The following is a 25,306-nucleotide window of genomic DNA, read 5'->3' as shown; positions in this document are numbered from 1 at the left end:
TCTTAGAATTTACCCTGAAAATCATGGTAATCGTGGGACAATATGATATGGAAAGAATTTTATGAGAATTTGTCTGATTAATATTTATCACAATAAAAAAAAAAATATCTATCATAATAAAATATAAAATATGTTTGATTGATAATTTTACTATATAGTTAGTAAATTTTATTATATAGTTTAGTAAAATTAATCAAACATATTTTGTATTTTATTATGATAGATATTATTTTTTATTGTAATAAATATTAATTAGATAAATTCTCATAAAATTCTTCCTATACCATATTGTCCCACGATTATCATAATTTTTAGGGTAAATTTTAAGAGAAAATTCTCTCTGTGAAGAAACGCATTTCGCGCATTTTACAAAATAAACTCAGACAATGTTTATTTTGAATGTTGCACTTTTTTTTACTAGAAATATTAGAATAGCTCACACAATTAAATTTTCATAATTTCTAATACTCGTACACGTTCCATTGTACACACACACACATTAGAAGAAAAATTCGAATTATTTTAAAATAATCAATGAAAATAATCAAAATCGAGAACAATGACTATTTTTCCGAGAATACTAATAACATTGGCGGTAATTGAAACTAGAAATAATGACAAGAACTTGTCGAGCATTGCTGCTACCAAGTTTAAATCGCACTATTCCCGCAATCAGTTACGTTAACGGAGCTAGTTGATTCAACGTAGTCGAGGCTAACAATAATAATAACGATAATAGTGATACCGTCGGGGAATGCACCGGGGAATTCTCCCGGACACGAACGGTAAAACGACAAGGAGCCTGACCTCCTAACCCTTAGACCTGCGGGACACAAGCGCACGTTTACGATCACGTTTTCTCGCAGCTCGTCTTTTCCGTTACGCATAATTTTACGCGATGCTCGCACGCGCGTGCGACACGATCAAAACGGCGCTTTTAACGCGTGGTTGCGCGAATCTTGTCATAACTGTTGTCAAGAAAAATTACTTATACCGGATAACCGGTGTTCACGCCCCTACCGGTGCAACATCTTTTAAACTCGACGTGTTTAGGTGAACGTCGCGCAGATAAGCTATCGTTATAATTATCGTCTTAAGAGCGATCGCGACATGATCTTCCCCGATCGCAGATCTCGATTGATGACACTTGTTTTAATCGAATGGCAGATTCGTCTGCGTTTGACAGTTTCTGATTACTCATTAAACAAACGGTAATTTTCTTTGCATGTTGATCATCTTCAGGTAATTATTATGTCAGATGGATAACAATTATACACCGTTAAAGTGTCCCTTCCTGCTCATTGATATGTTATTATTGGCCATATTTGCTCCAGCATGAGCTAATATTAATTGTAGTTTTCAACTGGCTATCTGTCTTTTTTCTGGATCGTAATACTGATTATAATGTAGATGGAAAAACAAAAAGTTCACAGCTACGACTAATAAATTGCGCGTTGGTGGATCTATCTCTGTGTCATGTAAAATCTACGTATTTACCGACCATTGACACATCGTCGCTACGTCATATAAAATCAATGTTCTACCTATTGACGTATTTTCCTAATACGTCACGTAAGAACTATAGATTGACGATTATTGATGTAATGTTATAATATCTCTCGCGTACCCATTATATTTTAATGTCAACCTTATGACTGATCAATTATTTATAAACATCCTATAGACTATGCTGCTAGGCAATCGTTAGACATCAAACGTAACGGTAAATGTCATAAATTTAACTCTCAAATAACATTGTCAAGGAGGTGTTAATCATCTTCAAATATTTGACAGCCGGAAATTTCATTTGCGTTGAGTCATATGTGCGTATTTCAGTTACTCAGCATTTTAAATGTGATTTCGCATGATGTTTTCTATTGTAATGTTTTCAGAGAATTGTGTGTGTGTGCATTCTGAAGTATTTTCTGCTTCCAAATATTCTACGTGATTTAAATATATAATATATATTTAGTATCTCTCAGAAAAAATATTATACAAGAGAAAAATAGCATGTTATTTATGATATTGATCTATCTTTTGTTAATCATTATCAGTGAAAAAGGACAGACATTGGAAAGACATTAGATATAATATTTTAATAATAATTAAAAATATAAAATAATAGTTTGCGTTTAGATTCTCAATATAGAACTATTGCATATTTTACATTTGTTGCAATATAACAAGCTGCTTTTTTGTCAGAATAAATTTTAGAAAAAGAAAATGAGAAAAAGATTTTTTGTTTTTATGTTTTAAATATATGTTCGCAAGAACTCGCATATAATATTTTAGCAATATTTATATAAAAATAATTCAGCGTTTATATTCTTTCTCTCTCATTTATTGTAACAATTTGCCGTAATAATTATCGGTTTATTCTTTTAACAATCTATAAATATAATTATATTTTCAATACTATATCAATTTATTTTTACGTGTAAAAATTTTAGTAGATTAATTTGTGCGTATATACATATATGTAGGAAAGCTCATGCATCTTATAAAGTTGGAGCAAATTTTTTATTGTAATTGTGTTAATTTTGACAGAAAACTATTTTTGCTTCCCGACTATTTATATTTATCCATTTATAATTATCTATATATGGACTTAGATACACTGAGAGAATTTTCTGTTAGAATTTACCCTGAAAATCATAGTAATCGTGGAACAATATAGTATGGAAAAAATTTTATGAGAATTTCTCTGATTAATATTTATCACAATAAAAATAATAATATCTATCACGATGAAATATAAAACATGTTTGATTAATTTTACTAAACTACATAGTAAAATTAATCAAACATATTTTATAATAAATTGTAATAGATATTATTATTTTTATTATTATAAATATTAATGAAAGAAATTCTCATAAAATTCTTTCTTTACCATATTGCCCCACGATTACCATGATTTTCAGGATAAATTCTAAAAGAAAATTCCCTCTGTGTAGAATTCAAAATACTATAGAAAAAAAAACTAATAATAAAACGACACATTAAAATAGAAAAATTGCATTTTAGTGTTTTCTCGCGTAAGTACGTCGAATTTTCCCACCGGGTCCAACCTTTCCTTCGTACTTCGCGTATTCGTGCTCGTCAGGTCGCGAAGGAGCCTCAGTGACGAGGATGACGGGAGAGGCGGCGGCACGTGGGGACTACTCGTGCATCGGCGAAGTAACGGTTGTCCGGTAACCGCGTCAGAGCCGGTGCTAGCGGTACTTGCCGGCGTTCCGTTACTCGACCGACAGATCCGCTAAAGCGACTCGAGCTCTCTCTTTCTCGTTTGTTGCGCGCTGCTCCTTTCTCTGTCATCGCCGCCGCCGACGCCGACGCCGTCATCGTCCCTCGTCACCCGGACAAGAGTACCGGCGCATCGCAAAAGCCGTTCTGTCTCGTCGCGCGATTCGCGTGCTGGTAATGGTCCGGCGTTACGCCAACGCGATTACGCGGTTACGCGAGCGAGATCGTGGACCCGACTGCCCATTCTCAATACGGTATCGATCTTAGAATACAAATCGTGAAACGCGAGATGATATTCTACTAAATGTAAATAATGAAAGACTAATAAGGGAACAGTTGGAAGTGTCCCTCATTGATTTTAATGAACTTTGGATATGTTGTAAAGTATTGAAAAATATTGGACTCATATTTTTTTAGCTGCGTATCTAAACGTTTAGAGGGTGAAACATCCCCTTGAAAAAAAAATCTTTCTTTTTATTTCTGAGCTAATACGAGAAACGGTAAAAGATATAAAAAAATTATTTCAAAAATATAATTTTATGGTTTTTAATAAAACAGTGTAATAATATTTTTTGAAAACGTCAAATTGTTCGAAATTTCCCTCCTCCTCATAATTTTTGAAATATGATTACACTGCTTTAAAAAACATTAAGAACCATAAAATTTTTATTTGAAACATATTTTCATATCTTTTACTGTTTCGACGGTATAACTCAGAAATAAAAAAAACTGATTTTTTTTTAAGGGAGTGTTTTACCTTCTAAACGTCGATACGTAGCTAAAAAAAATATGGGTCTTATATTTTTCAATACTCTACAACATATCCAAAGTTCATTAAAATCGTTCCCTTGTAAGTAAGATGTTTTCTCTCGTGAAATGTTAGATACGACATATGTTTCAGTAGCGAAAGACCACCTTTGAGTAATTCGGTTTCTTTTTTTTATGAAAGTTTTGATTTTTGCTTATCAATCGAATAATTTTCGAATACAATTTAACATTAAAAAATACGATTATTTTTGACGTGTCAAAATGATTAAAAAAATATTAAAACAGATTTCATAATTTTTCAGATATCTTTTAAATATTTTCTATATTATCAAATAATTATCTATATTTTTAAATAAGTATCTAATTATTTATATAATTAATCAATTATTTCACAAAATCTCAAACTGTGCATTATATTTTTTTGCATCATGTGGACCAGCATATTTATTGCTATTCCTAATATCGCGCTCTTTTGCTATCATCATTTAGAAAATTAAAATTGCTTAATATCTTCATTTTTTATAATTCATTCAAAAGCGAAACGTTAACATCAAGATCTAAGAAACTTTCAAACAATGTTCTCCATTCGTTTTCATACCTGTTCCCGTGATCGGCGGGGATGTCAGCTGCGAACTGCTTATATCCGGAGGTTGTTGCGTTTGTTGTTGCTGTTGCGGTTGTTGTTGTGGTTGCTGTGTTTGCTGTGTTTGTTGTTGCTGTTGCTGCTGCTGCTGCGGACTGTTCGCAGCGATGTCTGCAGTGCCCGGACTTGCAGCGCTTTCAGCCATTTTTCGCGCGGATGTTTGCTTTCAGCAAAAATACGAATTATGGCATTTCTACGTATGATAATTATTGAAGACAGCGTCGTTGTTGTTGCGTTGCGTCAAGGCCAGCGACAGGATGAAAATGAATGAATTATTTGAATATTCAGTCGCTTTCGATATTGCTCGAGAAGTACGAAGTGCTTTGAGCTTCTATCCCATTATATATTCTTGTCCATTCATAGATATTCGTGTATTTATTGCAGATTAGTGTTGATTTATTTACATCTCTTTGCAATCGTTAGACTCATCTCTTTGTAACCGTTTGAACATTTTAAGGAAGATCTTTTTTTATTTTTGAAGCGCCCGATATTTTTGGTGCTGCTTCTTAATCTTTCGTTGTCGCTTGTGTTTGATTGATATCAATGGCAATGATCTTCTATTTTCTTGTGTTCATTTAGATTGTCATTAACGTATCAGTGCGCCACGCTTTTACAATATGTCGATGCAACGCGCCAATGTCGGAGAGAATTTCTATCTCGATATATATGTCTTTGATCGATTTTTCGGCAAATGCGACTAAACATTTCTTTTGATTCATCTTCGAGATTCAATCAATTTATCAGCTTTAAAAGACAGGGACAGAATGCGATGGTTAAGAAAGACGGTTTCCGGAAGATTGTTCAATATCACTGTTCACTAGAGAGTGAAAATTCTCGAAATCACTATTTTTTTAGCTTCGGGCATTTGAGGGAAGAGAAGCGTCATTTCCATTCTCAATTAACAAAGCGAGTGATTTTTTTATGCATCCAAAGATAGGTGAAATTAAGACTCGGACTAAGAAGGAAGGAGACGAACGACAACAAACATTAGGGAGGAAAGTATGAAACAGGGGTAGTTGGGGCGGCCTCGAATGGCAGCCTGTCGAGTCGATAGGTCAGTGGGTCTCGTTCGGAGAGGGTCGCTTCGATTCAACCACGCGTTTCCTTCATGCGCAGCCTCGAAACAGCGAGGGAGCGTAGCGGTCGAAGTTCTTAGACCCGGCGCGAGTTCGATCTGTACGACCGACTGGAGAGATGAAGAAGTGCAAACACACTATTGCCGAAAAACGAAAAACTTTAACAATAGTTTACCTCGAGAATGATTGATTATTCATATATATAACAATTTTATATTCCCACGCAGAAATCGGTTTCTTTAACGATACAACAATTGTAACGATCGATTTTTAACGATTGCGGCTTTTATAAAGTCGCATCAACGAAGCGCGTTATACGGAATAGCGATTGATTTTTATTGCAAGTTTCGACGAAAAAACATTTTCATTTTTTCCCATTCTTTTCTTCATTTACAAGTTGTATTTATCGCCAGGTTAGTTGTGATGATTGTGACAAATGTGATGTTTCAACAAAACTCGTTATTAGAATCGTTTGATTTATGTCATCACGGGTAGCTCGAGATAGCTCGGATCCGATTCGAGCAAGCGAGGAAGCTCTTCAACGAAGGCGCTCGTGATCTCGTGCGATCGGTAGGTCGACAGGTATCCCTCGAGGATCCAATCATGGTTGTTGATCAGTGGCTTGTCCTTTGCAAGGATCATTGATTGAAGAGCATAGGATCGCCGATCGGATCGAGCTCGGAGCGGTGAGAGAGCGAGGCGGTGCTTGCGACCTTCGACGATTAATTCGGCGGCTACGGTCGATATCTCGCCACCGAGCAGCCTCGCACGGGATAAGATACTTTAGCACTCGCGACAAAACGTTACCACCGCCGTTTCGTGTGATCGTTCCTCGAGCGCGGCTGTCCGTGTCGCGATACTCCTCCCTCGTTGACAATTGCCGTCTCGTCAATTTCGTCGATCACTGATATCCTCGATCGATCACTACACTGCCAAGGACGTCCACACCGCGAACCACTTGTCTTCGCATATCCTCCGGTATCATCGAAGGTTATTTCCTGTCCAGATTCTTCGGGATGTTAATGAAATGCATTATTCCCGTTGACGATCAACAAATATCATCCCCTAAGACGCTTCCTCGTATCCGATGTCAAGTGTTTAGGTCTTTGTGCGATCATCGGCGAAGCTTGATGCCGCGAGTTGAGAGTTGACGCACTCGGATGTTGTTGAAGATAGCATCGGGAAAGCACGACAGGCTTTCAGGGATGATTCGAGCGCCTCGTGGTTCACGTCATCGTCCGTCGTGCTCACCGATGATGGAAGCAGAGGCTCGTAGCTCGTCGCGAATGAAGGCACGTTACTTTTTTCGTTGGAAATCGCAAGCAAATCGCGCGCAGAATGAGTGACTCTGCGTAGTCCTGGGCTCGTCGTCGAGGAAGGAGCTCGAGTCCTCGTCCCGGGCTCAAACCTTCCTTCCTTCCTGCCTTCCTTTCGTTTCGGCGTTATGCACTTTGCGGGGCACCAGTGGCTCCTGCTTGCACCGACCATCACCAGATGGCATCCGGGAACTTGACTCGCCCCCGAGCAGCCCCGTTGCGCCCCCGGAACCCTCGCCAACACCACCCCGCCCGGATTACACTAGCTATAGCGAGGGATTTCACCCTCTGTGCAATATTTATATGGCAGAGGAAAAAAATTTTTCTTATATTGAAGTTCACTATTTAAGTTACGATGTAGAACAAGGAAGGTAGAGATAAATAACAGGATAAAATAGCGATATATAATAAATGATAGAATGAATAAATAAACGAATTAGAAGAAAAATTATTATTTATAATCGATGCCATTAATTGATTATTACTTTTCTTTTGAATGTACTTGTAATTCTTTTGTCTACTGCTATGTTCTTTCTTGCTTTCAACGTTCTATATAAAATATAATCGCATATGCGAATACTTTATATTTATACTTTTTTATATTACATATAATCCACACATTTAATAATTTTTATTATGTATACTTTTACGTTTTGAACATTTTTTTAACGCGAAAGTTTTTTTATGAATTATTTGTATTCAAAATATAATTATATTGAAGTAGCATTGTTATGGAGTTGAATGCGTAATAAATGAATGAGCTAGCGTAAAGCGGCCTTTGCACGATTCGGAGGTGGTGCACCCTTGCGCATGTGCGACTCCCGCGCGACTTCGCTACCCTTCCTTCGATCGCGTTACTACCCCGAGTTCGTTGGAGGATAGTCTTATCGGATAAACGATAGGATAGGTTGTGCGATACTGCCTGTCTGTTGTTTCCCCTGCTAAGACTTCATTGCTACAATTTTTTCGATGATAAAAACGATATAAATATAGAGGGTAGTGATTCATATTATTCAGTATTTAGGTTTTTTATCAATAAATAATTGACAAAGCAAAGTGGGACGATATCAATGCATTTGTCAAAAAGTATCGAAATTTTTACTATTGGAAAAATTATGGTTGAAATTTTTGTTTCATGATATACAAGATAATAATTCTATTAAATTAATATATTGTCATAATTATTTAAAAATAAATTTCTCTCTTCAAATATATATAATATAATATGTATATGTATATATATATTGGAAACAAATTTTTTGTTCATAATTTGCGAAGAGATTAATGATTATAAAATCTTGTAATGCACAGAGAGAATTTTCTCTTAGAATTTACCCTAAAAATCATGGTAATGGTGAGACAATATGGTATATGGTAAGAATTTTATGAGAATTTCTCTGATTAATATTTATCACAATAAAAAATAATAATATCTATCACAATTTTACTATATAATTAGTAAAATTAATCAGACATATTTTATATTTTATTGTGATAGATATTATTTTTTATTGAGATAAATATTGATCAGAGAAATTCTCATAAAATTCTTTCCATACCATATTGTCCCACGATTAGCATGATTTTTAGGGTAAATTCTAAGAGAAAATCCTCTCTGTGTATTAGACACTTTTTAAATTTCAATAGCATTTCGCTTCATACTGTTATCGCCCACCCTTTCGAACGGATCTGCAGCTCGAGCGTGTCCGTTTCGCATTAAAACCGTCTCCGGGATGCGAAGCCAGGAGGGGAGCCACGCGCGAAATGATCCCTCTCCTTTGAGTCCTGAGGAGGCTCGCATCGAGGTCCGACGCGAGAGCCGTTGCATTTTCAGAACGGTACTCCTAACTGTATCTCACATATGTGTGTACGTGCGTATGTGCGCCGTGCCGCTCACCTGTCGGCCAGCCGCACCGATCGCCGAATAACAGCAGCCGATGAACTCACCGCACGACCGGTGCGGCCATTGATCAAAGAACTGGTCATCTTGTTAGAAGCATGTAGAAATTATTTCTCGGTCTCCTTATTTAATTAAAGAATTATTTTTCTCGAAAAATATTTATAATTTAAATTGAAACACAAATTACAACAAATTATATAATTATATATTATACAGACAAGTCATAAATAGACGTATAGATTAGAAATAAAATCTCTTTTATTTTAGATTTTAGAGAGTACTGAATCTCTGAAATATATTCTTTTTTATTAAAATTATTATCTGTTAAAGTATATATGTTATAATTATTAATTTAAACTTAATTAAATTTTATGAAGAAATAACATTTTCTAAAAAATAATAATTTACATAAGTTTTTTTTTTATTTACAAAATTATATCTAAATAAATTAAAGAAGTCCTCAAAAAAGGATACACAAAGAGAGAAACGGTTAGTGATCTCTTCTCTCTTCTACGCAGATATCTACATGCGGGTTGCGTGTACGGACACTCACGTAATGTGGGCCCGTTTGTCGTGAGATACCGTAAGACCTTACGGTGTTACGTCACAGCGGTAGAGAACTGGCGTCGTTAGGAAGACGTACAAAGGACGACAGAGAAAGGGGTAAAGGAGAAAGGAAGGACAAACGCGCTTCTCTCTCGTGCGGAGATGAACTCTGCGTGTTTTAAATTAGAATTCTCAACGCGTGTGAGACAAATTCTATTTCTGTCCACATACACGATATCTCGAAACGGTATACATTGTTACGTTTGGCTCCAATCTATTTTTATCGAAAATTTATTAGAGTTTAATTCTCGATATATTTCTTATTTTGACAGATATTTTGAAATGTGACAAATAATTAAATTATTATTAATATAAATAAAGAAGAATAGTTTAGTTTTAATTAATTAATTTGCAGTAGATTGTCTGTTAGGAATAAATTAAGAGATTATATGTGTGCGCGTGTGTATCAAAATATATTATTAAGTATTAAACAGATTTGACGAACAAAGAGCAAACAATTAAAATATATTTTAAAAGACTGTATGTTAAAAAATCTCTCTCATAAAATTGAATCATATTAAATTAGATTCGGCAAATAGAACATCATTTTTAAAAATAAAGATAATTTTGATCAAAAAAATAAAACATTTTTTGAAGAAAATTATCTAAGGAGATTCAATGTTTTTTTTAAATTTGATCTAGATTGATTCGAGAATTAAAAATAGACACGAACAATTTCGAAATGCGTTTAGCATCGCACGATTGAGTTCGTAAAAGTAAATCGGGGCAAAACAGCCGTTGACTTTCCGCATGAATCAAGGAGAGTGGGTTAGAATCGTGGATTCCCGCTAGTTTTATACCGTTTGCCGTTAAGCTTTTCATGCGTGCGTGCGTGCGTGAGTACGATTCCGATTTGCGGATGTTTGGCTTTATGCGAGCCGATGCGTGTCCTGATAAATTCTCATCGCGTGCAACGAATCGTTCCCGTTGCGCTCGGTAACGAAATTTCTTCCTCCAATCTCTTCCATTTTATATTTTCTAATTTTTTCTCGAGTTTTATATGGTAACAAACACACATTCATAGTTTATTATAATCGAGAGTAATAAACTTGTAGACGTAAAAATTATATTAAAATTATATTATCTAACACATCTAATATTAATAACTTTTTGGAACAATTTAATTATAACTTTTAATTATTCAATAGACTTTTCAAAGTAAAATTTTCGAGTTCTACATCTTGATACATCACAAGTTAATATTTTTCGATTTGTCATCTTCTATAATTATTTTACAGATCCGTCTAATATTGGAAAATTTATTCCCAAAGCTTCTTGATTACTTTTATAATTTTTTTCAATTCTTATTTTTAACTACCTATAATTTGGTTTATAATCTGTTATAATTTAATTTTTTTAGTCATTTAATATTTTTTGTGCGTCGATTTATAAATAGCCAAAGACTGTCTTTTACCGTTCGAATTGGCGTACCGTTATCGTTCAAGAGACCTATCGTTTGTTCTTAGTCATTATATTATCTTTTATTTACAAATCAAACGGCGAGTTAACGGACGAGTCAGTGCATCGTTAAGCGTTTCGCAAAATCGCTCTTGGTCGTTCCTGTTGGCGCGAAGGCTTCGGTTAAAATCACCAGGCCCTTCCACAACCCCCTCCGGCCCAGCCACCTCCACCCCTCGACCCGGACCTCTCCTTCCCGTACCCTCCGTTCTCCTGTCGGCGGGCCGCGTCCACGTGTTTCTATCTGCGGTCAGTGCACTTTGCTGCACGAACCGCGGCCGTTTACCGAAGGTCCACGCGACCGCGCTTAATAATCATCCTCCGGAGGATCGTCGACCCTGCGCGCCCGGGAAGAGTGCAGGAAAACAAAGCTGGCATACGGAATTCGGCAAATTGCGTGGCAGGGAAAATGGTCGGTGCATATCACGGCACGTGCGATAATAAATGAACCTCGTGTCGAATTTTGTTTGTCGGCGAACAGAATGATTTCAAGTTCGATACTGATAAGTTGCATTCGAAGCATTTAATTTTAATTGCTAGAGAAAAAGCTGAATATATTTTAAACTTAAACTACTGAAAATTTAAAGAGATATTTAGAAGAAAAGTATTGCAGAACAAACAATTTCAAGTGTATCAATCTTAAATCTGAATGTATGAATAAACACTTTTTACTTTTCTGAATCTCTATCACAAAGAGCTTTTGTTTCTAAAAATTTTATATATATACATTATGCATCACTAATTCTTTTTATAAGTTCTCTCTATATCCTTTTTACATTCTTCGTATAAATTTATTCATTTTTGTTTATATGTCTTATTCGAGGCATTTTTATATTAATATTTTTAATCCTATAATAGATTATCATTATTTTTTAGACTTTTTTTCTTAATATTATTGAATCAATAAATCGATAATTATTCACATACATTTTCATAGATATTCCTATAATACATATATATAAATCATTAAATCTCCTAGCTATCTTTTTCATATGTAATGTCTTTATTAACAATACTACGGATCCTACCAAAGAAGAGATCTTCGTTTTATAGATCTCTCTTTCAGAGATGGTTGGATCCATAATTCTTCAATCCTTTGCGTACGCCTTCGGTTTCCTACAATCTCGATCTCGCGGATTCTGCTTTTATCAGCTCGAGATAGAAACGATGTGTAAAGGCGGAAGTAAGGGAGGCCACGGAAGATTCTCGCCCGATAAGGGAATACGCGTGGGTTCCGGTCATTCGTCTCCATCTCGATACTCTCTGGCGAGAACGCCGCCGAGTATCTCCGTGTCGCTGACACGTACTAAACGGAATGCGACGCTCGGAAACATAGCGTCGCGGAAGTAGAAAAAATGCAGATGCAATCGCTGCGATACGACGTACTAATGACAACGTGAGTATTTTTGTATCGCGGATTGCTGACATCACTTGCGTTGAAACATTCACATGTAATTCGCCTCGTCATCGCGAAATCATTTCTGTTTTCTGCGAGCTGTTCAGTATTCTTATTAAGTCGACAGTTTGCAAACAGAGCAATCTCTTTAATTCACTGGGCGCTAATGACAGATAAATGATTCATATATCTAACTAGAACTATTTTTTCTTATCGAATTGAAATTTAGATAAATTTTTGATATTTTAAATTATTTTAAATTCTAAATTTATATCTATTATGAATGTAATTTAAATAATTAAAAAATTATTTCTCTAATAATTTAAAATTTTCAATATTATAATTTTCAATTTCTCTAGCAATTTGTAAACATTTTTCAAATGTTAAATTATTCTTTACAGTATGTTTAATTATATAATATAATCACACTTGTGAAAAATTATTCAGGTTTGCATTTGACAATTATTAGGTAAATATAATTTAACATACTAATAGGTAACTTTTAATGGATCGATTGAATTGAGAGATAACGATTCCATATCAATTACTATAGTCCTAAAGTAACGAAAGTTTTTTTTAAAAATTTGTAGCTTCTAATTTAAATAACAATTAATTTTATTGCGTCATCGCCAATTCGTTCTCAACTACGTGATCTGCTTACGCGAATAGATAGACACGAATACCAGTTGGCTTATATATGCCAACGAGAGTTTTAAAGAGTGACAAAGACTGAAGGATAGGAATCAGGAAGAGCGAGAGGTAGGAAAAGATAAACGAATGGCCCTAGGAAGGTTCACGGCCGGGTGGTTGCTTCAAATCAAGCAGGTAAGGTGCTTCGAGGCGAAGGAGAGACATCGCTCTCTCGCCACGTGGTGACGAGGGGGTCAACGTCCTCCGCACGAGGTTCGTAGAGGTGAGCACTCGTGGAGGTGAGCCACGGCCGGTGACTTTGCCGCGGACTTGCCTAAAGTTCTCGCTGTTCATCCCGCTGTTCATTCTTTGTGTCTTATGAGGCGCGCCGCAATCCATCTCTTTGTTCCGCGTAGATACCGTCAGGAATTTTTGTCGACCCCCCTCGCGGTTCAATCACGCGACAGCCATCACGTGCAGGCCGTCGTGATTGATGTGCCGTCGTGTATATTGTACATCGCGATATAATAGGCACGCGTGCAAAGAACGATACAAAGTTGAGTATATCATTCTATAGGTACATCGAAGACAAAGGGTTAATTACTAACGCCTACGGGTTTCCTTCCAGGCCATTCTTTGCTGCGAAATTTTTTTTCGATGAGCAAAGGGAATGTCTGAGAAGGCAAAACGCGTTTGCGTGTTCATTGCGATAGGCTACGATACGAGATTATACCTCGTTCATTGTTATTTTGATGCTAATATTAGATTTTTGAAGATTGACGAGATTGTAATTGATATATTTATTTGCACAATTCATAATTGTGTACATAATAATTTATTATTATAATAGTCTATTAAGTATATGTGTGTACAAAGAATTTAAATTTTTAGGTATCACATATTTTTTCTCATCAGTATTGAATCATTGCATTTTCACAAACTGAAGAGACATATCATCACGAAAGAATGTAACAGTTAACAATTCATTTAAAGATAATATCTTTATCATTAAAAAATATTTCGGATTATTTATAACTATTTCGTATAATGTCTTCAAACCCTCGTTAAAATACAGTAAAACTTAATGCGCTCTATTGAGTCTGACTGACGTTCTTGATTTACCGATAATCCATAGTATTGACTTTTGTCATTCACAGGTTTCTTTCGCGGTTAGTTATCACGATATCTTCGCTTTCTGAAGATATTCATGAAGCAACGCGAGATTTGTCCTTCAATGTATGCGTAGGAGATCGCGAAGGGAGTGCGTTGCACGATCCGCGTTCGCGAATTTTGATGATCTTCCGGATAGAGGAGCGGGCGAGCGCGAGTTTCGGCTGTGGTAAGGACAAGCCGAGCCGAGCGAGTCGAGCGAACGGGCGCGTAACACCTGCGGTCGTCGACCCTTGCGGTGCTATCGAATACCTGCCGACGCGACGACTCGCTCTCGCGTCGCTCTTTCGGCCCGTGACGGCTTCGATTCGGCAATCGAATCGCGATTTTCAGTACGACTTAAGCTTTCGAGTTCTCGTCTTTTTTCCGAAAAGAGGCTTTTCTTATTTTCGCCAAAAATTAAAGATCACTGTAATGAATAAATTAATATATGTATGTCTGTGTGATTAATCTATGAAAAACCTCTATTTGAGAGAGAAAGACACAAATAATTATAAAAATTATTAATAGTTTAAGCGTGACTTATTAATATGATGGATTTAAAAATACTAGGATACACATATTGCTATGTTCACAGATTATTACGATCTATACATTAGCTTGTGCATTTCCGTATAGACATACATGTAATTCTCTCACTATTTTACATTATTGTCCTAGGTTTCTATATTGAGATTTTAAATTGATTTAGTGACATTAAATCTGTCCCATTTCGTGTTCTTTGCTTTCTAAGCTATTTTATGCTTCTGTTAAAAAAGAAAAAAACAGAGAACTTATCACTGTGATAGTCGTCTTGATATCTATATATCTAAAATAGACTATATATTTAAAAACATACACACATATACATATATATATTCCTTTTAAAATAACAAATATGATATAAAATTTTAAAATACGCGCACGCGTGTTTTAAATCTGATAAAAAAATAATTCAAGACAATCCGGATAGTTTGATTTATCGCATGTAATTAATAAAATATTAATAATATAAAAATAATATAAATAAAGACATCTTAAAACGAACATAAATAGTTAAAAATTTGTTTTGGAAAAAATTATCAAACTCTAGTTGTCTTGTTATCTAATTAGATATATGCAATATCAACTATCACACACACATTTAATCGTTCTATGTCAATATTACTATTGCGTGCGCCGGATAGGATCAAAAAATACGTGAAAGGGCGTTGAACGTGGTTTCGACCTTCCCCTTCGCGACCTTACGCGTCAACAGCAATGAGAATTGAATTCAGAAGAGAGGAGATATCGTTCTATGAGTCATGAATAGAGCGTGGCAGTGACCGAGCTCGTTACGAGTCGATTCTCGCTATCGCGCATTCCGTCTCTCTCAAATGTACTTTGAAATGACTCTTCGAGCCATCTGAGGATATATTTTCTCTTCTGGATTCCAAATTTAATTTTTTTAATCCGATCTAAACAAATGAAATATTTTTTGCAATCCTGTTTAAATTTTTTGCCTTCTGATTTGAACTAGCTTAATAAAATTCTTTCTGTTCTTAATTGTCGCATTCTTCTGAGAAATAAAATAATTATTTTAATCTTTAACTTTAGATTTAAAAATAGATACTAGACTCGTGTGTGAATAGACATATATATATATATCTTCATAATACAGAATATATTTTATATAACTGTATTCATTAAGAGAAATATTAAAGCCATCATGTTGTATAGTAGTTTCAGATATAATTACCTTGATTATTATTTAGCATTAACGCTAGTTGATTAATTAATTAATTTATAATCTTCATTAAATGTTGATACAAGCTTCTTCTATACCGATAAATCTCTAACGTCTATGTGATTTATTGGCGATTGTCGCGGAAGAGCTAATTATAGCGAAGAGATTGGAATCGCTTCATCTTTAAATTCTTCGCTGATCGATATAACATTAACGCACGTTAACGGGCAACGAACTCGCACTCGAACTAACGGACTTTCCTGCTCTTATTGAATGAGAATCTTGGAGTTCGCGCATGTTCTTCTCTTTTCGACAATCAAGATGCGAAAGAACTTGTTTAGAGCGCGTAAGCGCAGACAGTATTTTCATCACTCTATATATCCTTCATAAAAAGTAATTAAATTACCGGATGGCAATTTTTATACTTTATCTTTTTAATCTAATTGTAAATAAATAATTTTTACTGTAATCTCATCGAGAGGTATACTATTATATACTCGATATATGTAATATATGGAAGCAATATGAAAAACAGTAATAAAAATTATTTATTTAAATTTAAGCTTACATTAAAAAATATTATATTTTTTTCACTTAACATTTTCACTTAACATTTTTATGATAATTTTCCATTTGAAAATCTTTCCCTTTTTTTATTTAAAAGAGGATACTTCATATATTCATATATATTCGAAATAAAAAGCATTTTGGAGTAATTAATGACATGTGCGTGATATTTTATAATCAAACGTCATTAAAATATATGAATATATTAAATATATTAAATATATAATTATATTATAAATTGATGATGAAAATTCAACAAACAATTCATATATAAAAATATATAATGTTAATATAAATGTAAAATACATTAAATTCAGAAATTAAGATATTTTTAATTCTCAATTAATTCTCAATTATGAGTAATAGGGAGACACGTGTATTCTAGTCGTTCAACATTATAAAAAAAATTCGAGAAAAATTTAATGTTTCGTTAGAAAGAGATACAGAGAGAAGAAAAGAGAAGAGAAGAGAGAGGGATGTATCTCATTCTCAAATCGATCTTTCGCACAAAAGCAGGTCGGAAATGCTACTGTAGATCATCGTAAAGATGTTGAAGGAGACACGGTCCAGGGTCGGTTCCGAATGAAACGGTATAGTAATATAGTAGTAGTAGTACAGTGAAGCGAAGGATGAGGGAAAGATGAGACACGAGACGCCGGTGGGGGTGGAGTAGTAAGAAACAGCTGGTGGGTTGAACGAGTAGCGCGAGTTCAATGACTGGAGAACTAAGGAGCGAAGGAGTCTGGTTTTGAGTTAGATAGGTAGGTAGGTAGGTAGGTAGGTAGGTAGGTAGATAGGTAGACGCGTGACGAGTGGCGCAATTACGCGCGTAGCTACGCACGCTCGCATAATGTACATACGTATACGCGCGTATCACCCGTGAGCTTACTACTCCGATACGCGTGATATCGATATTTAAAGAGAAAGTATTCGATGCTGTATTTGGTATAGGGGTAAAGATATCGGTGCCTTTAAATATCAATCACTTTCGAAATTATTATTGTTAAAAATAGTTTTGATGGAATATTTATTGAAACATGTTCAAATAATATAATCTTGCATTTAATTAATGTTTGAGAGTTCACTGCCAATTTCAGCTTGTTATCTATTAAAATATCTACTAGATAGTTATTAAAATTGTTGTGATAACTTTAAAATAAAATAAAAAAAGATTCGATACACACGAACTGTGAGATAGAGGAAGGAGAATTTCTATTAATAGTACTTAAAGGTTTCGTAGTATCGGTTGTATCTCTAGTCACGCCTAATAATGGCCCTCGAATTCTAAAGTTACAGTAATAGTCTTTGTTTACTGGAATATGAATGACTATTTATACGCAATATTTCTTCAACACAAACTTGTATCCTTTTTGCGAAGAATAAATATGTATTATATTAAAAAAAAACTAATGTTTATTTACATTTTTTTATTTACATGTTTTACGTAATTAAGTTTGTCATTAATTTGTAATTAAGAAAAAAAGTCAATGTCAAATTTATATTATCAAGATGAAATAGTTGGAACTTATCACTTTATATATTTCTGTTTAGTGATAAAGAACTTCGCGTTTAAAAATGCAGCAGTTAAGAATTATTATTTAAATAATTTCATAGATGTTATATAATACTAAATTTAAATTTATGTGAATCATATAAATATGTACATTTTTTCAAATGTAAAATAATCTCATTACTTTCGTTTTCTCATTATACAGTATAAAGTTACCTATTTTGTAATATAATTTACAATAAGTTTTTTGCGTGATGCATGCGTCTTTTGATTATTGCTCGAGGTACGGGAAGAAGTACTATAAGATCGTTCGGACTTGCTTGAAATCGCTCAGAGTGGCTCGGTCATGGGCCTACCATAACGGTACATGGCAGCGTAATTTGGGTAGAGGCTCTCATCGACATATACAGGCTCGGTTCATCGCCTGCTTATACCCTCCGTGCGTTTCGATGTGCGCGATGTGACGGGCTTGGGTTAATGTCTTTACATCGGTCAGGCTGTACTTACATTACTTGCTGCGATATAAATAAATATCCGAGGTTACCACCCTCTTTCATTCTTGCCATTCTGGAAAATTGTAGCTTAATAGGGTGATTTTAGGTCCTTTCAAATAGCGAAATTAATGAATGCTTGTTCGCCGATGTTATATATATATGTGTGTGTGTATGTATGTATGTATATATGTCTGTCTATATAATCAAATACGAATAAATCGTAATCCAAAAAATTTGCGTCTATTAAAAAAGTTATTTCCTGAGAAGCATTTATTTCAATTCCAAGATTCATTTCCAAGAAAATTGTTCTCTAATGTAAGATGCATAAGGGTTCAAATATTGCAAACGCTATTGAAATTACAAGTGGTGATTAATTAAGCAATATTATATTTGTAAATGTCGTAAACCATATTAATTGTTAATCATCAGAATACTTTTACTTCTGAATTTGTGTTAATTAAAAGCTTAATAAAACGAAAACATTTGCATTGTTCATTGATGATGGGCTTGTATTATCTAACAATTCCAAACAACAAGGTAGACAGACTCTGATGATTGATTTTACGGGTGCAGAATTGATTTTAACAAGTAATGAACTGTATTCGTATGCTTCGTTTTCTGTCTATCACAATCGGAACATGATTTTTATAAAATCTGAAATATACTAGCAAAATTGAAATATGTATAAACTGTAATAAAAAAATAAGTAAAAATATGTAAAAATGAAATTATGTCTGTAAAATAAATTACTTGTTTGCAAAAATAGTCAAGTTTATAACTATTTAGTTTTTTTTTCAATTTTTCAATTATTTATATTAAAATATACATTGAGAGAGACAATTACACGAGAAATTACTGTATGTCTATATTGTGAATTTATTTTCATGCCACGCTGAATATCTACATTTGATTGCATGTCATTGCAGTATGACGCCTTTGTTTTTTCGCGACGTGACAATTCTGAATTTTCATAGTGATTTGCGTCATTCTCATAGCATTTCGTATATCATTTCAATTGACGAAAAAATCCGGCATACAAAGTCACATGAAGCTAGACCACAATTTTATCTATCTCGCACAGTGGAGCTCTCTTACATGTCTCAGTTTGACTCTCCTATTTTCACCGATTCAAATAAATTCTTTTCGGGTCTGCCAACGCCGAAATTTTCACGACATCGTTTGTATCGCGTATTCTCTGATAAGGATAAAAAAAAATGGGGAGAGCACCAAGGACAAAGACGGAGAACGGGCGCGCACGAATGCGTGGTGGGATCACGTGCGTGCGTGCGTGCACGCGGTATACGCTCAAGGGTTCATTGACCCTCGCTTTTGTTCGTGTACCGAGTGTCGACGGCTTATAGTTCGGCAAACGGGCGATGGGCGCCGCCGGCCCATCGGGGTCCGGGCCGAATCGGGAACCGAAATCCTCTTCATGGCCGTCCCCAGTTAGGTAATCGATCGCAACGCCCTTAAGTTTACCAAGGTCTTTACCACCTGTCGCAGCAAGAGAATCTCGCCTTTCATTATCTGTCCTTCCCTTCACCCCTTCCTGATACCTTCGCCCCACCTTTTCGAGGTCTCTCCTCTCACTACGTTTATTTCCTTCTTCCCATGTTGCTCAATTTTTGATTGCGTAATATTTCTTGGAATCCAGATCCCAATATTTCTTCAATAATCCCGATGGTCTATTCAATCGTTTTAAGTTTTAATCTTTTTGATATTCTGCAATTTGTGTGTCTGTTTTATTATTCATATATATGGTATGTTTTTTTAAACAATATTTCTATAGTAACACTAAAGTTATATTGTATAGTGCATATTTTGCTTCGTGTGCTTATCTTTATCTTCGTATGTGATGTTGTTCTAAAATGACTACGTAGCTATCGTTTTCAGCCCATTAATGTAATTTGACACATGCATCTGCTTTCTCATACATTCTTTTAATATCGACATGTCTATCTATAGCTTATCATTTAACTTTACGTCCATTATTATACATCTATTATTTCCGTTATCTCCGTTTCCGGATATTTGTTTTCTTAAATTTTTAATATTCTATATTTTTTACATTTGTTTTACATTATTTTATATTATTTCTATTATGTATTTCATATATTATTACATATATGATTAATTAATTTATAAAAAATATTTTGCAGTACTTTTATTATTTTGTAAATCTTTATAATTTGTTAATATATTATATGTATATTCTCTTTAATAGAATAAATTATTTAATTATTTTGGCGCACAGAGAGGAGATTAGATAATTTTAATGGTATACGTTTCCAAAGTTAATCTTATTAATGTCTCTACTATAATATCTCATTTTAATCCTATTCCAGCATTCAAGTCTTTAAAGCGAATCTCTGATTATTATAGAAATGTAAATGGACAAAATTTTTATTATATATTTTTCATTTAATTTTCTGATAATTTTCGGAATAACAGCAGATTATCAATTAAGGACATTAATGTAATTTGTCACGATAGAAAAATCATCAATTGATTTAATTATGTGCATTTATTATAATACGCAGAACAAATAGATGGCTTAACAATGTATTTTAATAATGTATTCTATGTATATATATATATATATATATATATATATATATATATATATATATATATATATTAAACCCGGTCAGCCGATTATTAATTACATCTACTGTTTTCCAAATCTAATAGAATTGTTACTTCTTTACAAATTAAATATTGATGAAATTATTTTATTTTTGGACAGAATTGACTAAAATATCGCAAAGGAAATATTTCAAATTATACTAATTTTAAGTATTCATAAGGGACCAGTCGACATACATAATGATGATATTGTGATTATCAAGGGATAGAATCGATAATAATAGCGATATTTGCGTTTGAATGTGAAATTACGTAAGTTTGAAAAAATGTATTGTCTAAGATTTTATATTTTTTAAGCAAAATCATAATTAATTTTTGCTTTGTGAAAATTTAATCCATTTTCTAAACGTATATCATTTACAATTTACGTCTCTTTGAAATGTCATTAATATTATATAGTGATATTTTAAATTGCATTAATTTATTAATTTATTTATTGTAATGTATTTATTATAATTTATTATGCGATTGTGTTACCGTAGGATATTTTATCTTTGTTGAAATATAAGCTTTTCTCCCAATTCTAATAAATAATTAAATAAAATTTTCATAATTGAGATTGATATAATTATTAGAAATTAATTTCGAGAGATCGAAACAGATGCTCACAGATCAAATGAAGAACGTACATCCGATAGATCCCAGAAGAGCGTCGCGGATTACGCGAGCACGTCGTCAGTATGTTACTGACCTCGAGTGACCCTGCCATCATGACCGCAACATGATCGCGTACTGTTATCTTTTGCAAACAAGTCTATTTCTCCATAGTTAGTAATTATTTTTCCTTAATTCTTTTTCATTCTAATTTAGTATTTTTTTTACTATCTCTCTACATTTTTGAACAACTCGAGATTAATTTATTATTTAAATCTCTTCAAGATAAATAAAAAAAAAGTTTATAAATTCAGGTAAAGCTAATGCAGAATGGAACATTGATGGAAAATTTTGGCTATTCGCTTGTCAAGATACTATGCATATCAAACAGTGTGCTCTTTTATCATTATAATCCTTTATAATATATATAAAAAATAAATATTGTTTTACAAACTCTAGAGTTAGCGAAACTCTTTAAAAAGAAGTAAGAAATTTATACACGTTTTCTAAAGGATTAGAAATCTAGCTAATTACAAAAATGATAAAAACAGCGATAAAATAGATTGTCAGAAAAATTAAAATTATCTATGAAGGAACAAATTATGCGATCATTATGTCATAAACGAAATGTGTGTAATGCAAAGTAGATAGATATCATGAAAAAATATCGCATTATTATAGATGATTATTAATTCGTCAATTCAAAAATTTACACGTTAATTCTGAGATATCAATGAGCAGATGTTTGACGAGGGATTCATCGGTGTTCCAATCTGTCAATTTACTATGATGTTTATGAAAACATGTCATTGTTAGTTTGCACCAACACAATAAACGCGATATACAGTATGTTTTTTACAACAATGACCCAAGCCAGCACTTGGCAAAAAAGATGCGAGTCTCTTCTCCGTTAGATTAGTCAGCCGCAACGAAAGGGTTAAAGCGCTCGAAGAATCGATGCCGTGTGAATCTTTGATAGCGCCCATTAAATCTACACATTCGAATTCGCTTATATCGTGAGATTCTCCGAAGTCTTTCACCTTTTACGCCAGGAATAAATTTTATCGCGATTATTGTCGGAATCAAATAAAATTTTATAATGCACATGACGTTATACGAATTAATTATTATTTTTTTCTGATTATCGTTAATGGATTTACACATGTGTATAATTAAAAAATACTTATAATATTTTATAGTGTGTTATAACACAAAAAGTGTCACAAAATATTCTCGCATGAGGGGCACGGGTTGCATAAAATTCTTTTTATTTTTTATAAACTGATGTGATGTGACGTGTCACTCACCTCTTATCGTGCTAGGCATCTTGTAGAGCTCGCATATCCTGGTATTCACCAACGCCGCCTTTTCCAAAAATCGCTCTTATCTCACCTCGACTCTCTCACTTATCACCCACTTAAGCAAATCCGTTAATCACTCTCCGTGCGTAATGAATAATTCTTTCCGTCCTTTTCGGTTCATCCGTTCAATCGGTTCCTCACTGGTCATTCAACCACATATACACTTCTTAACATCAAAGATTAAAGAACGCGTCTCCGCCACATGATATCGAACGTCGCGACGCCCGATTCAAGATCGATTACGACTTCGTCCTCCACTTATGATTTCTTAAATTTCTGTTTGAACGCTCGCACACATTCAAGCTCTTCTTTTTCTTCTTCTGTCGCACTGCTCCAATTTCAAAGACGCGAGTACAAGTTTTCAATATATAGGCCACAATTTTACGCTCTTTCAGTCTTTCCACGTAAAATCTAATTAATCTTTTTAATGATTATTAGATGATAATGTCTTAAATCGGCTCGATAAATTAAATGCTCACAAATTGTATAAAATTAATTTTATATCGACTAAATCTCGAATCGTTGGACAGCGAGTTCGTTGCTCTTTGCGAACATGATGCGTTCCCACACGACGTCACTGACAACGATGCTACTTTTGAAACCGGAATCGGCGCGAATAAAAATCGACAAATCGTGACAGCAGGATGAAAAGTCCAATAGTAGAGAGATTATCACCAAATTTTTTTTATAATTTTCCAAAGATCACATTCAAATTAGTGTATATGTGAGCTGCTATATTCTGATCTTTACTTGTATATCACTGTAATCCTAAATTTGCACTCATAGTATTTGATGTACTCTTTCGCAATTTCGGCTATTTTTACCTTCCTGTATAAAAATTATTCTTCCGTAATTAATATATAATCACCAATAATATAATCACCAATCAGATATTATCCTCGTTTATCTTCTCCAGACAATTGAAGTCTCACACATGATCAGGAAGTGATTTTTGCCTCTTCGATGAACTGTTAATAAATCGTGGCGCGATTATCACCTATTAATTTTAAATGACTTAAGGATGACTGCCAGCCAGGTGTTTTTATGCGAGACTCGATCTTGGTTGCTCGGGATTTTTCTTCCGCTGCCTCTCTGTACGTTCCGTTCGGTTCTACCTATTCTTCTCGAGGTTCGGCGGTGGTCCGGTGGTGGTAGCTGGTGAGTGACTCTACCGCGGTGATCCACAGGTGCTCGCGCACGGTGTGCTGTTCATCGTTGTACCCTCACCACCGTCGGCTGCCACCGCCGCCGCCGACACCGCCACCGCCACCATCACCCTGCCCCTTCTACATGGGTTCACCAGTTCATTCTTCCGCCTCCACCACCGGTTCACCGTCGTTCGCGTACCCCTACCAGACGAGGAGCGGTAGCATAAATGCGAGCGGTCTTTCTTCATTCCCCACCAAAACCACTGTCTTCCTCACTATGGTCCTCTTCTTATGTTTTTCCTCCTCTTCCTCCTTCTCCTTTATCTTCTTCGTTTTTTATCCTTCTCCATTTTTCTTGCGCTCTCCCGCCTTTCCTCTCCTCCTTTTTCGTCGGTTCTCTTGGCCTGGATCTCCTGCTCCCTACTTTCTTCTCACGCTTTCTTCTTCCGCTTTCTTTCTCATCTTTTTCTTTCTTCTTTCGTCTTTTGCGACTTTCTTTCTATTCTGTCTATTCTGTCTATCTATTCTTTTTCTCATCTTTTTCTTTCTTCTTTCGTCTTTTGCGACTTTCTATCTATTCTCTCTGTTCTTTTTCTTTGATGACTTCTGCCTTCTGATATTTTCTTTCTTCTTTTTTCCTGTCTTTAGTCTTCTTTGGCTGTCTACTATATATTCGCTTCTGCGCGAGAATTCTGACATTTTGTTTTCTTTATTTTATAGCCTTGCCGTCTCCGTTTCCCCATGCATGCGGATCTCTTCCGTCATACCGACATACGTCGCTCGATCGCGCCATTCACCGTTACTCGCCCGTAGTATGCTACCCTCTTCAAGTTTGATATCTTGCCGGATCCGTCATGCATTAAGCACGCGAATTAATCAAAGATATGCAGTCTCGATATTTAGTTAAATGAGAAAACAACTGACGGATAATCAAAATTAAATGTAAAATTGATTATATATATATATATTTATATATTTCATTAATTTTTAATTTAACTTTTTAATTACGCGCACATGTGGAATACCAGGATATGCGAGCTCTACAAGATGTGTCTAATAGAAATTATTATCA

The 25,306-nt window shown here is 34.5% G+C and overlaps 1 protein-coding gene across 6 annotated transcripts in view; it reads right to left on the bottom strand.

The window, feature by feature from the left end:
- Hr3 (nuclear hormone receptor 3 ROR-beta) overlaps window positions 1-23,775 on the bottom strand; it is a 99,850-nt gene extending 76,075 nt beyond the window's left edge. For 5 of the 6 annotated variants that reach the window (XR_014426842.1, XR_014426843.1, XM_083054343.1 and 2 more), the window contains exon 1: window positions 4,613-4,802. Coding sequence is in view for 4 of the 6 variants with exons in the window: in XM_083054343.1 (XP_082910469.1) it covers window positions 4,613-4,802 (190 nt within the window). In the remaining 2 variants the exon portion in view is untranslated. Of the gene's footprint in view, window positions 1-4,612; window positions 4,803-23,032 lie in introns of those variants that run through there. The other variant, XM_083054386.1, reaches the window with a different exon arrangement.
- Window positions 23,776-25,306: the final 1,531 nt, after the last annotated feature.

The sequence above is a fragment of the Prenolepis imparis genome, unplaced genomic scaffold (assembly GCF_030444845.1).
Source record: "Prenolepis imparis isolate NDT839.2.m4 unplaced genomic scaffold, iyPreImpa1.0 SCAF_1, whole genome shotgun sequence".
NCBI classification, from domain to species: Eukaryota; Metazoa; Arthropoda; class Insecta; order Hymenoptera; family Formicidae; genus Prenolepis; species Prenolepis imparis.
Note: the sequence above shows the minus strand (reverse complement) of the source record. Positions and strands in the feature narration are given on the sequence as shown.